Source organism: Sinocyclocheilus anshuiensis, unplaced genomic scaffold (genome assembly GCF_001515605.1).
Source record: "Sinocyclocheilus anshuiensis isolate Anshui unplaced genomic scaffold, SAMN03320099.WGS_v1.1 scaffold718, whole genome shotgun sequence".
NCBI lineage: Eukaryota > Metazoa > Chordata > Actinopteri > Cypriniformes > Cyprinidae > Sinocyclocheilus > Sinocyclocheilus anshuiensis.
Window position 1 is genome coordinate 2,802,017 of NW_015546102.1, and position 14,664 is coordinate 2,816,680.

General features: G+C 33.4%; 1 protein-coding gene across 1 annotated transcript in view; it reads right to left on the minus strand.

The window, feature by feature from the left end:
- LOC107700576 (dihydropyrimidine dehydrogenase [NADP(+)]) overlaps nt 1-14,664 on the minus strand; it is a 174,782-nt gene that overhangs the window by 114,525 nt on the left and 45,593 nt on the right. Inside the window, 3 exon segments of the mRNA XM_016502294.1 lie at nt 2,959-3,128; nt 3,451-3,558; nt 14,036-14,123. Coding sequence (XP_016357780.1) covers nt 2,959-3,128; nt 3,451-3,558; nt 14,036-14,123 — 366 coding nt within the window.

Sequence of the window (14,664 nt, forward strand, 5' to 3'; positions counted from 1 at the left end):
TTTACTCCATTGCACACTGACATTTGAAATTGCAAGTAAAGTTTCAAATATACTATATTTAAAAAAGAAACCAAACAGTATATTGTTTATTTGCACTAGGTTTTATTGTATGTTTATATCAGCTTTATTTGTACTAGCAAGCACTTGTTTGTATATAAACGGTATGCTTACCATCTGTTGATCACAATGGTCTCATGCGTCAAGCTAAAGAGCTTTTTGTAAGTCGTTCTGGATAAAAGAGTCTGCTAAATTCTTTAAACGTACATGAACTGAGAGTAGAAATAAAATTAACACCTTTCATAAAAAATCCCTCCATTATGAAGAGGCTTAATTTACGGCCATGGTGTTTTAGCACACCCCTGTTTGAACGTTCGCAGAGCAAAGGCAGAGCTAATAGTTGCTGTAGTTACACATTTCTAAGTTTAACTTTCTTGTCACTGTTGCCATGGCAGCGTTTCAACAGTTGTCATTGAGAAAAGAATATGTCTTAATTACTTTGTTAAAAAGCTCCACAGAAAAATAAAATCTTATTATATAAAGCTCAACATGGTCACCTTTACAGAAACTTCTCTCACTTGTTTCCTGCCAAACTCTTTTTCAACTGCTTTTACTCCAAGTTTTTTTCTCTGATTAGCACTAGGTAAAGTATAGGCATATAAATTATATACAGTATAAACTGGAGGAAAGTAAGATTTAAATGAATTAAATTGCTATTTATAAACTATATATAGCATACAGTGGAAGACAATATGGCAAACATGTAAACATTTTCACAGATTAATCGACAGACTAACCTCTGTTCAGTGTTGGGTAAGTTACTCTAAAAAAGTAATTAATTACTACTAGTTACTAATTACATCTTCAACAGTGTAATTACATTACTGTACAAATTACTCTCTCCAAAAAGTGTTGAATTACTTATTACTTATTACTTTCAAAATCCTATATCAACCTCGACAAGTTAATGAAGGATAGACATGAAACGGTTCTTTTAATTCTTTCAAGTAACTACATAAATTATTCTGGTCACACTTTAGATTAGGGTCCAATTCTCACTATTAACTAACTATTAACTATGACTTTTGCCTCAAAATACTCCTAATTACTGCTTATTAATTACTTAGTAAAGTAGTTGTTAGGTTTAAGAATTGGGTAGGATTAAGGATTTAGAATAAGGTCTTGCAGAATAAGACATTAATATGTGCTTTTCAAGTAATACTAAACAGCCAAAATCCCAGCAATATTCATGCTAATAACCAACAAGTTAATAGTGAGAATTGGAGAACTAAAGTGTCCAGTATTCTTATTTACTCAAATTATTTAAAATGAGAAGGGTACATAAAAAGCATGCATTTTAAGGTTAGACTTTACATTTTGATATTAAATCTACTATTGTATTGTGTATAAATGTTCTACAGTCTATATACAGTATTAAGTTCAATTACATAAGAAGTAACTGTAATTAACTTACAGAAAAAATAAGAGTAATCCCTTTATTTTTTCAAGGGAAAATGAATTAAATGACAGTAACTAATTACTTAGTAATTAGTTACACCCAACACTGCCTCTGTTCAAGTCTTAACAGCACACACACATACAATTCTGTGAAGGTTACTAAACATTCCCCTCAAAAAAAATTATTTTTCTATCACCATTTAACTCTACATTACTAGTTTTTCTAAATTTACATAATACTTTATATGTATCCTGTGTAATACATAAAATTGTCTCATATGTCTCAAAATATGTCTCAAACAATACTGTATATTCAGTTATATGTATTAAGGTATAACCATTGTATATAATGTTTATTTGTGTGTAACTGAAAAAAACAAATATTGTATAGGAAATAGAGGCAGTATTAATCATTTTAAAACACATAAGTCTTCTTTGTTCACGTATGTTTGTTTTTTTTAACCTTAGTGTTTCACATGTTTATTTATTTATTTATTTTTATCTCAGATGTCCAGTTCACAGAGAAAGGTCCACTTTTAACTCCAGCTCACTCCACTCCAGATCTTACCCTAGATTTCAGATCAGTTATCAGAGATATTTTACTCTGAATCTTTTTACTGTCAGCTTACTCTATTAGGTAAGGCCATTCAGTTTTTTTCAGCTGACTTTTATCGCTTTTATTCCGACTGTCTGTTCTGTAATCTACAGCTAGCTGTGTTAACTTTGATAAGGTTCCATTTGAAACGATTAATATTTCATGTAACTATTCCACATTACAGGCAAAATATCAGTAATAACTGAGACAATGGCTTCGAAACTAGGTTACGTTCTCAATTGAGCTGGTTCTAGAGGAAAGGTGGATAATGAATATAACTTCACTTTTTTTTTTTACATTCCCTTGAATACATTATGTCCATTTGGGAATAATTTTCATTATTTTAGGGTTTTATGCAACAGTCTGCCAGGTGCCAGACAAGATCATTTTAAAGGTGATCTGTGTTGTTTCTGTGCAACTGGGCAAATAATAATAATAATAATAATAATAATAACAATAATACACTTTCAAACACTGCAAACAAACAGGAAGCTCGGCCACAACACTGTGGTTAAGCCAATTTTGTTACTGCTGATCCACTCTGACCAAAAAAACAAAACAAAACAGATATTACATACTGTACTTCACCTAAACAGAGATTTAAAAAAAAAAATGATTGGAATTGTCTTCATTTATGCATAATAAATTAAGAGATACTCAAGGCAGAATACTTCTTTGAGTAAAAGAGCTTGTAGAGGTACACCATAATCTGTCTATCTACTTGTCATTTTAGTGAGCAGTAGCGATGGAGAGAGAGTTTACCAGAAAACATGTCAAATATCAACACAAAATGTAATTTTAGAGGACAAAAAGAGAAAAAGTCTTCTTAAGGACGTGGGGTATACAGCTGTTCTTTCAATAGGAGTTTATCACTGGCTGAAGGTGCTGCTGAACTGATTTTTTTTTACCTCTTCTGGAACCGCGCGAATGTTGGTGAAGCCCTTTCTAAACACCACAAAGACTCGTCGAGCTCCACAGCGGAGAGCAGAGGTGGCGCAGTCAAACGCTGTGTCTCCTGCGCCTAGGACGATCACATTCCCATGCAGCTTTGGCAGCTGAGAACGGCAATTACACATACCTGCAAAAGACACGTGCCACAGAAAAAAAATAAAAATAACACAAATTGTAAGTAAAATTCAGTGCATCGAGATTCAAATATCATTAACAGAAACTATTAACAGTTTGACCACTGAATGCCACAACTGAGAACTATTGAGGAGAGTTTTTTTTTTCCCCCGGTCAGTGTAATATTGTTGCAAGAGAACACAACAGGAAATAAGTAAAGTAAAATTACTGTTAAATGATAGCAGCTGGAATCCAAAGGTATACTGTAAATTCACACTAAATTTTTTACATCGCACCATGTTGAAAGGAATATAAACTGGAATCTCTTTCAGTACCTATTTTACTGGCCTTTGCAACCAAGGGTAGGAAATCCTTTGATGTGTAGAATCCCTGTTCGGTGGTCAAGCCCTCAAAGATCTTGTCCCTGTTGGCTTGTGGAAGACCTGTCCAACATGAAAAAATAATAATTAAGAATATATATTGTGTGTTAGGATGAATACACCTGGAGGCAATGTGTGACCAGGTGCATAAAACAACATTGGAAACATTGTGTCCTTTCATATTTTGAGCCAAGTAGATTCAGAATGCAACTTAAAACCGGTAGACAAAGAAGACATTTATTTCAACGAAAAAACATCAAATGTTAAGTGTCACACAGGAAATTATGAGAATGTCAAATTACATTTTGTTTCATTGTAAATTATGAAAGTCCAAAACTGCATATTCAACATTATTTTAATATAAAATTACATAAATTTGTCCCGTTATATCGATAAAAGTTTTTCTCTATATTATATAGTAAGTGTTAACCAATTAACAGATTTTTAAGGTAGGATTTTTACAGTGTTTTCCTTTAAAATTACAATATTTTTTTACAGTCATTAAACATAAATAATGGTCTAAATTGCCTATTCTAAACATGTCTCAATTTCATTTCTGTTCATCATTTGCTTCAAATGTAATTTATTATCTACCCACCTTCATCACTTTTAACTTGAAAATGAGTTTAAGTATGAGTTATCAGAACAAAAAAATGCATGGTGATCACTTGCTGTCAAGCTCAATGGCAATTTAGCACACCAAATAATAAATAAACTATATTTTAATTAATTATATGAATTCATCCATTTATTCGTGTACAGTATCCAACTATATTATTATATTAGGTTAAATTTTATTTTAAGGTATTGTTGTTACAGTGTACTGTAATTATACCTATAAGTACTGAGTAATATTAATTAACTACATGTACTTACTATATGATTAGGGTTAAGATTAATGTTTGGCTTAGGGTTACTTTTATGTAATTATGCATCATTTATTGTTATTGTAATAAATAAAATTATATTATTATATTATATTATATTATATTATATTATATTATATTATACAGTACATGCTAAACAAAAACAGAACCACAAATGTGTCACCAAGTGAGTTGCAACTGTCACTTGTGCCCCTCAAAATAATGAGCACTAATATTCACAGAGCACCTGAACACTAATATTCACAGAGCATCTGGCATATTGTAATAGGGCAAACGACCCATGTTAAAACCTCAGCGAAGTCATGATTTGTGCAGCTGATATCAACATTATGAGTACAAACGTTAACTGTAACTACAGAGCATAAACACACTTCAGCAACTGAATATAAATCAATGATCTAATAGAGTTTGTTTGGAATTATGTCCTCTGCAGACATGTAACGTATAATAATGAACTAGAGCAACGGCAGGCGGCTTCCTTAAGAAGTATGTCGATAAGACAAAGGGCAAACAGAAATGGATCTAAGGGATACTTAACCCCCTGTCACTTCAAATCTGTCTATTATGGACGGCACGCACCCCAAGGATGTAATTCACATTATCTTGTTTGTCATAAAGAATGCAGAATATCTATCATCCAGCAGTTTTAATTTTGACTGCCAACTCTTTAAAATACATCAAAACAGCACGGAAACAGTATTCAGTTGAAGAAAAGATGAAAGTTATTCTCAGTACATCCCCATTTAAAGCGGATTGTACAAAATGGATAAAAAAAATAAAATAATAAAAAAAAAACGTTACGCAAGGGAGAGACGAGGCAGCGCAGATCGCGTGTCTCATAAGTGAGTGGGAATTTACCGAACGTGGCACTTCAGGGAGTTAACACTGTATGCAATACCCGCAACCTCACACCAAATTTCAGGCCATGTAGATAGGCAAGCATATATACAAATCATTTAGTAAGCAAAAATCCGAAATTTACCTTAGAGGAAGATGCGACTGGTAACGTGAGTATTTGTAATTCGTTACTTCACACCCCTGGTGATGGGAGGGAAAAAAACATTGTGTGCCTTGAAGCAACAGATGAAAACTTTGTACGCCGAAGCAACAAAGAACAGATGAACATGTACGACGTGCAGGAGGTAACTGGAAGTTCACAGATGCTCCAGGTACAAAACAAAATATTGCCTGTACTTCTTTCCCATCATTATAGGCTATTTAAAGGCTGTTCTGAACAGTGTAGGCGCTTCATACAAGGCAACATAAGGATAACGGTTAAATTCACAAAGTTGTGTAGCTGAGAGATGTCTAAAAAGTGTAATTTTGCCTTGAACTGGCTAAGAGCAGTTGCTTCGTAGCGCCATTTGACACTTCCCAGATCAAATCCATACACAAATTAAATACTAGTCTTTTCCCGTATGCTTATAATGCATTAAGCAACTGCAAGAGCTGAAGAGAAATACTGTGATTCACAGACTAGTAATGATTTTACAGCAAAGGTAAGTAGAGAAGTAGATGTGGTTTTAGAAATGAAATCTTGCGAGGAACCCCGAAGGTGTTTTGCGAGTCCCTCTTTTATCTATTTAAAAACAGTTTTAAAAAACCTGTTCTCCAGCATGATTTGATGATCCAAAGAACAAGAACATATGACAGTCTATACAATCTATACACATTGTTATGTGTCATAAATGTGGTCACTTGATTACCCAAGTAAAAAAAAAAAAACATTTATTTCATACTAGGTATAGTTTATATCTATTAACATATTTACTGACATATTGCTCAAGACTTACTGATATAAAATGTATAATTTAATAACTATTTGTACTACTTGTGCACAATGAATATTTATTATGATTAAGCCTAAAATATGTTTTAATGTCACTATTGATGAGGCTTGTATTATGTTTGAATAATATAGGTCTAATGAGAGATATTTAAAGGGTACCTGAAGTATACTTGCAATAGTTCCACTTTAGCACAATCAAATATACTTCAGTATATCTTTAGTTGGACTTCAGCTCTACTTCCGCACAATTAAAGTGCATAAAGTACAAAATTAGTTGCAATTTAGCAGACTTTAAGTATACCAGTTTAGTATACTAAAAGTAAAACTGCAGGGTATTTTTATTAAGTACATACCTGTAAATATGTAAATGTATTTGTAGTATACTTTGCATGAAATAAATGTATTTCAAATACATTTTAGTATATTTATTTTTCACTAGGGTAGTGACCATGAAATAGCGCAGAATCTAAAATATTGCATTTTTTACATATTTAAATTAAATATTTAAATTTAAACATGGAAATAAACAAAGTGTTAGGATTTTGACAATTCTAAAACAAAAGTAGGGTCTCAGAACCCTGTATATCTATATGGTAGACATTTTCCAGGAGTTGTTTTTGTTTTGTTTTACCCTGAGGCGAGTGTTACATTAGGATTTTGTATTAGGATCAATACATTTGTTTCCAGATTTTATACTAATAAGGAAAAACTTTGTTTTCTGTTCTGTGTCCTGTTGTGATCTTCTAGGCTAACTATTTACAGCATGACCAATGGGGAAAAATAAAAGAAGTTGAGTTTTTAAGTAACGATTTAGATGGATCTTGGCTTGTACTGTTCCTGGATCAGCACCACAGCGAGGACATACATCGAAGTTTGTGTGACTAACAGCAACACCAAGAAGTAATATACTACAATAAAAAGTAACCAGCTCAATTTTTTGAAGTTCTGCTATAAATGTAAAGCACAACATATTGATATCCAATATACCATCTGCAGTCCAACTTTAGTTGAAAAGTAGTTCTTGGACCGCTTTCTTTAACAGCTTAAATGCCATATGCAGTAAAACGACACAAAACAGTTAAAGTGCCTCTATTATGCCATTTTTAAGGTTGCTAATATTGTTTTATGAGTCTCCTAAAACAGGTTTACATGCATGCAATGTCAAAAAACACGTTCGTTTTCTCAAAAAATAGACTTAATTTTACCTCATTTCTAAATTATTCGTAAACGACTCGTGCAAATCAGTTCAAAGAATCAGTCTCTCTAAACCCCTCCTTTCCGTGAGCCCTCGCTTACCAATTCGAGCCGGAGTCTGATGATGAAACGGTTGATGTGGCTGATCGACAAGAGACTGATTTGCAAGCACGACTGGAGCAGGACGTTTCTCAGTGGTAAGTGTCAAGTGTTAACAAGTTTGTGGTAATTATAAGATGTGATAAAACAAATTTACTCTCACAGCGTAGGATACAGCGTCTTCTCGACATGATGTTAACACAGAAATGTTTCTGTTCGTGGGCGGGCAAGTTGGCCACGAAGAACGTGGGCAGACATTATGCAAATGTGTTACTTTGTGACGTAGAGCCGTAACAGAATAAGATTCGAATTCCTGACGACTCGTTTAGGCGATTGCGAGCCGACTCTTTTTTTTTGATAGACAATAACTTTATTTATCGTGCACTGTCGGCTTCACAACTTTGCAGATAGTTTATGTTCACATACAGCTACACTGCATGAAAGGTTATATTCGAAAAGGCATAATAGTATGGCAAGCCGTTTTATCTTAAAATAATCCCAGTGTTACTCGTCGTAATTGCATTTTTACTAGTAACAATTCAATTAGAGAGCTCTACAATTAAATTCTTACTAGTAACAATGCCAGTTAGAGAGCTCTCTAAATCTATTTTAACTAGTTATAAATACAATAAGAGAGCTCTCTAATTTAATTAGAGAGCTCTGCAATTGCATTCTTACTAGTAAGAACTGTTCTTACTAGTAACAATTATGATTATAGAGCTCTCTAATTCAATTCTTACTAGTATGAATTGAATTAGAGAGCTCTCTAGTTGAATTAGAGATCTCTGCAATTGCATTGTTACTAGTAAGAATTAAATTAGAGAGCTCTACAATTAAATTCTTACTAGTAACAATGCCAACTAGAGAGCTCTCTAAATCTATTTTAACTAGTTATAAATACAATAAGAGAGCTCTCTAATTAAATTAGAGAGCTCCGCAATTGCATTCTTACTAGTAAGAATTAAATTAGAGAGCTCTACAATTAAATTCTTACTAGTAACAATGCCAACTAGAGAGCTCTCTAAATCTAATATTCGGAAAACGGCACTCTTGCTTGTATGACATTACTTAACTATATCAGATGTTATAAATATAAAAAACAAATACTATATTTTTGCCCTCATAATTATAGTGGCATTCTAACTGCATTCTAATAGGCTTCATCATGCAGTAAATGCTTCTGTTAACTTAGCAGTGCAGGACCCAGCCTCAGCATTATTGTGTGAGTGGATAATGCGAATAAGGCCCTTGCAAAGCTTAACAAAAACAGGTATTTTACAACCAATAATTAAATATGCAAATTGCTGAGAATACATTTATATGCATGTTTTCTGTGCAAGTGTGAATTCACCTTTAAAAATAACTTACAGTAGCTACATAGACTACCTATATTTCTTCTTTGTAAAGCATAATCATTTTATAATGATTTTAATCAATATATAATAATACTTAATAGATCATTAGAGCATCAGCGCTGCTATTCGTCATTAAAAGCTGCTTGACTGAACTGATTTATTTTTGGCATTTTTGCCTTTATTCCGATAGGACAGTATAAGTGAATTGGGGGGAGGGGGTGCGGGATCAGAAGGGTCCACTCAAACTCAGGAAACCGTAGCGCAACGGTGTTATTGACGGACTGCTTACAAGGCTACACCCTTAACCCGAATTAGACTTTACTAGAAATTTGCGAAGAAACCCGTTGCACTAAACCATTTTAGTTTTTACACAAATTGAAACTAAACAGCTTTAGTTGAATTAACATAGAACCTTAAGTTTATGCAGTAGACAAATCAAGTTTTGTGGTGATACACTTCAAAATAAAAGCCCCATAAGCATGAGTTGATAGCATTGTCATTGTGTCAGAATGACCATAAGAGTGAGAGGACAGTTTTGTTTTAATATTTAATCACTTCATTCATTCACACCTTTATATTATTATTAATATTATTAATATTGTTATTTCCGTAGCGAAAGGTGTTATAATTGACGGACTGCTTACAAGGCTATATTGGGACAGACATTCACAGTTATGAATATGCATGAGGCGCAATTATCATAATGAGGTCGCGCTGAAAAGAGAGCTCTACAATGCAATTATTACTAGTAAGAATGCAATTCCACAGCTCTACAGCTACATTCTTACTAGTAAGAATTACAGTTAGAGAGCTCTCTAATACAATTCTTACTAGTAACAATTAAATTAGAGAGCTCTGTAATTGAATTAGAGAGCTCTGCAATTGCATTCTTACTAGTAACAATTAATTAGAGAGCGCTATAATTAAATTCTTACTAGTAAGGATTACAATTAGAGAGCTCTCTAATTCAGTTCTTACTAGTAACAATGTAATTACAGAGCTCTCTAATTCAATTCTTACTAGTAAGAAATCTAGTTACAGAGCTCTACAATTGTATTCTTACTAGTAAAAACTTGTATTCATTAGATGCAAAACAGATTTGCGACTACACCCATTTGCCTTTCCAAATCCCGCCTGTGGTGATACACTTCAAAATAAAAGCCCCATAAGCATGAATTGATAGCATTGTCATTGTGTCAGAATGACCATAAGAGTGAGATGACAGTTTTGTTTTAATATTTAATCACTTCATTAATTCACACCTTTATATTATTATTAATATTATTAATATTGTTATTTCTTTATTTCAGACCCTTAGGTCCATATCACAAAAAAGAAAATAAAGAGTAGCCTATAGTCTTGAAAATACTTTACCAGACAATTTTTTTTGTCATTTTGGTGTTTATTATGCACTGTAACATGCATGCAGAATTTGAGCTAGTACATATTATAGGCTAATTAATAGGTTAATTGTCACTCTTGACAAAATGTGTTTTAAAATATCTTTATTTTTTTATTTATTTTTTTTGGTCAGACATTAGGGGGAAAAATTCAATTGCGACATTATTTTGGTGTATTTTTTCGATAAGCTTAATTAGGCGATATTTTGCTGAGTGTGTTTTTGTGCTGGAACCGTGGTTTTTGTGCTGGAACGACTCTGTCTTACTGAGTGATTCATTTAAAAACACAGATTCATGCAAGTACCAAACATGTCTCTCCTTTTCCGGCTTTGTTTGGAACTATTTGTGTTGGTGAAACAAAAACAGACAATATTGTATCCAAAATGTAACCTAGTAACAATTGAATTATAGAGCTCTCTAACTGAATTAGAGAGCAATGCAATTACATTCTTACTAGTCATAATTCAATTTGAGAGCTCTACAGTTCAATCCTTACTAGAAAAATTACAATTAGAGAGCTCTCTAATTGAATTGTTACTAGTAACAACTGAATTAGAGAGCTCTTTAAGAGAGCTCTCTAATTCAGTTTTTACTAGTAAGAATTCTATTTAAAGAGCTCTCTAATTCAGTTTTTACTAGTAAGAATTCCATTTAGAGAGCTCTCTAATTCAATTGTTACTAGTAAGAACTGAATTAGAGAGCTCTTTAATTCAATTACAGAGCTCTGCAATTAAAAAAATTCGGAGGTAGAGCTCTGTAATTATAAATGAATGTAAGTCAATGGAGACATTTGACTAGTAAAAATTGATTTGTAGAGCTCTTTAATTGGAATTGTTACTAGTAAGAATTGAATTAGAGAGCTCTGTAATTGGAATTCTTACTAGTAATAACTGAATTAGAGAGCTCTCTAATTATAATTGTTACTAGTAAGAAGTGATTTAGAGAGCTCTCTAATTGGTATTGTTACTAGTAAGAATTTAATTGTAGAGCTCTCTAATTGAATTGTTACTAGTAAAAATGCAATTACGACGAGTAACGCTGGGGATATTTTAAGCTAAAACGGCTTGCCATATAATAGGTGCATGTTAAAAAGACAGTTTTATCCTTCCCTGACAGTGATTGCCTTAAATCCAGAGTTTTCCCCCAGGAGTCCCCGAAGGCACTCCAGGAAGTCCATGGAGAATATACCTAAAAAATATAGCATTTAAAATGTAAATGACATTTCTAACTATGAACTTATTTCTAGCTGTCAAACTAATGATTTGTAAGCATTACATAACGCAGTAAAGTTTTTAATTAAAGTTAATATAAAGTGACACTGAGAAAATCTTTTCTTTAATCTAAGAAAATATTATATGTATTAGGCAGCTCCTGGCATTTCATAAGCTTTTGTAGGAAACTCAACTAATGTGACACTATGATATACACGCTGACCTCAGGAAGACCTCCTCAGAGTCATATTCATTAGAACTGAACATCTAGACCAATCTGCCTACCCATATGGTGTAGTTTAGAAGCTGCATTCATCTTTTTCAATGCTTCAGATAAACCCACATGACTGCTGCTAACCTCAAAGCATTCCGGGCTTAATTGCCTCCATTGTGAACGATTTTGTGGTGGGTGTACACAGAAAACAATATTTTCAAGGCAACAGTCCAAAAATGTATATTTTGATGATAGCCATTACTGAGCTGGGGAGCGTACGACATGGCAATCACATGATAAAATGACAAAAAAGGGTGTGCGTGGAACAAGCCGGTTATTTTTACAGGCCGAAAAGAAACATCCTTATCTGTGTTTTTCAACCATTTTTCTCTCTGAAAGGCAAAGGTACACATTTGCATGTCAATCACTGTAGAGGCTGACATTAGAGACAACATGAGAGAAGTGGTGAAAAAATATCACAGAGGCGCAAATGTAATCATTTCCTTTATGATTCCCAGCTTATTGCCATTGCTTTATGAGAAAAAGAAATCCCAGAGCAGTTCTGAGACTCGCCCGTCTCAATAACAATGAAGCTTAGCTAACAAAAAGTAGTGCAATTCAAACATAATAAATGATACGTATTCCTTTTAATTATAAGGAGAAGAAAGAAGCACAAAGTACACAGTCACCCTTGAGGAATGTTTGAATTTCTCAAATCAAATCAATACACCAATGCACACAATATCTCCTTACTTTAATAAAAATAAAAGGCAAAATGACTCAATGGACATATTTCTTTCTGTGCGAAAAAACACAAATGCCAAGCATTAAAGGATTAGTTGAAGAAGTTGAAATTCTGTCATCATTTACTTGACCTCATGTCCATATAAACTTATATGACTTTTTTCGGTCACACTTTATTTTTAGGTCCAATTCTCACCATTAACAAACCATTAACTATGACTTTTTGCATTAATAAACTCCTAATCTGCTGCTTATTAATAGTTAGTAAGGTAGTTGTTAAATTTAGGTATTGGGTAGGATTAAGGATGTAGAATATGGTTATGCAGAATATGTGCTTTGTAAGTACTAATAAACAATTAATATGTTAATAATAGGCATGCTAATAAGCAACTAATTAATAGTGAGAATTGGTCCCTATACTAAAGTGTGTCCTTTTTTTCTTCTGTGGAACACAAAAATATATTTTGAATAATGTACTGGTCGATCTTTTTCAAATTAGAATAAATAACGATTGGAGTTTTCACGCTTAAAAAATGCCCATAAAAAGCACCATGAATGTGGTCCACACAACTCATGCACCATATTCCAAGGCTTCCGAAGTCATACAACAATTCTGTGAGACGCAGAAAAATTAAGTAATTATTTATTGATGATCTTCCTCTCCAGTGAGCTGTTAACAGCTGTGACTTTGTGGTTTGTGAACTGGATCAATTGATTCATTGAAAAGGTCTGACTGAAAAGAACAATTCCCTATGAATCAGACTTCGCTACTTCTCGCAAGAACTTTAAAGAGAGATAAAGATGATTTCAAAAAATTAAAAAAAATTGTTCTGTTCCTCACACAAATACAGCTTCAAATAGAGATGTATTAGACCTTTTTATGATATTGTGGGGGTAGCGGTAGATTTTAAGAAAGGGAAGTGGATTAAATGATTAAATTAAATGACATTTAAATGGAAGATCAAGTTATAACATATAAATAAATTAATTAATTAAATTAAAGACGCATGGATGAATTGCTCACAGTAGAAACATGCATTAAGAAAATAGACGTGGTGAATTTCCAATTAATTAAAAAAAAATTTCCTTATGTGTTCTATTGATGAAAAAGTCATATTATACATTTTTGTGACAAAAAAATAACAGAACTCTCATTTATTGGTAACTCTGAACCACTTTTCTCATTTATTGGTGATCTCTTTAAGGTTAAATATGGACATCGTGTCTGGATGGAATAATGAATGTGCCATTTAACAAAGAGTGAGTGTGTGAGTGTATGTGTGTTCAAAAAGGAATAACAGATTGAAGGACACAGAATAGATGGGGTGATGGAGAGCAAGGCAGAATACAAGACATGCAGGAAGACAGAAAAAAGAGACAATGAAACAGGGAGCATTACACAGACAGGCCAGTTAGATATCAAGGGAAACGAGGACAGGGGTTATGTGCTTTTACTTCAGAGTTTTTACTTCACAGAGTGACCTCCAATGGAGGAGAACACTGATTTTTTTAATGCAGGGACTAATTAGTTTATTGGCACAGGATGTCAGCAAGCACGTGACAGTTTTAAAAGACTTATAAAGAAAAAAGACATGCACAGGTGAGCACACACAAAATAGGTAAAAGAACCTCTAGAGAGGGACTGACCAATGCCAACAAAGACCACTTGGAAGCCCTTTTCCTTCAGCGAGGTCAGAGTCATCCCGTTCTTCCTTAGTCCCTTCTCAAGAACAACCTGTCAGAAAAAAAAAAAAACATCCACACTGCATCTGTCTCAGCTGCCTCCATCTGTCTGTATTATTCACATAAAGAGGATGTTAGCATCAATTATTCTATGCTGCTGTGAATTTCGGGACATAATTACATCAATCATCCCGCAACCTTTGTAACGGCAGTATACAGACGAGTATAGTTATGATACATTAGTGCAAACAGAGTGATTCTATGGTCACATGTGCCGCTATGTGTTGGAGTACAAATGACAAATAGACCCGTGGTTCACAGGCGGTGGGTCACAGGTCAATTCTTAAAGGGTCACGGGCCACAGGGGAAAGCCAAATGCAAATAATAAAGCGCAGCTAACAATATAAATCAGATTGTAAAATATTGTGCAGTAATTCATCTGTCACCTGGTAGAAGCCAGTTAAATTAGACAGATGCCAACATAGACAGCTTACATGACATTAATAAAAACTAACCTATTGTAGCGTCTGGAGCAATCAAAAACACAATTTTTCATTTGATTTAACAAATCAGTTATTCATTAGATTAACAAG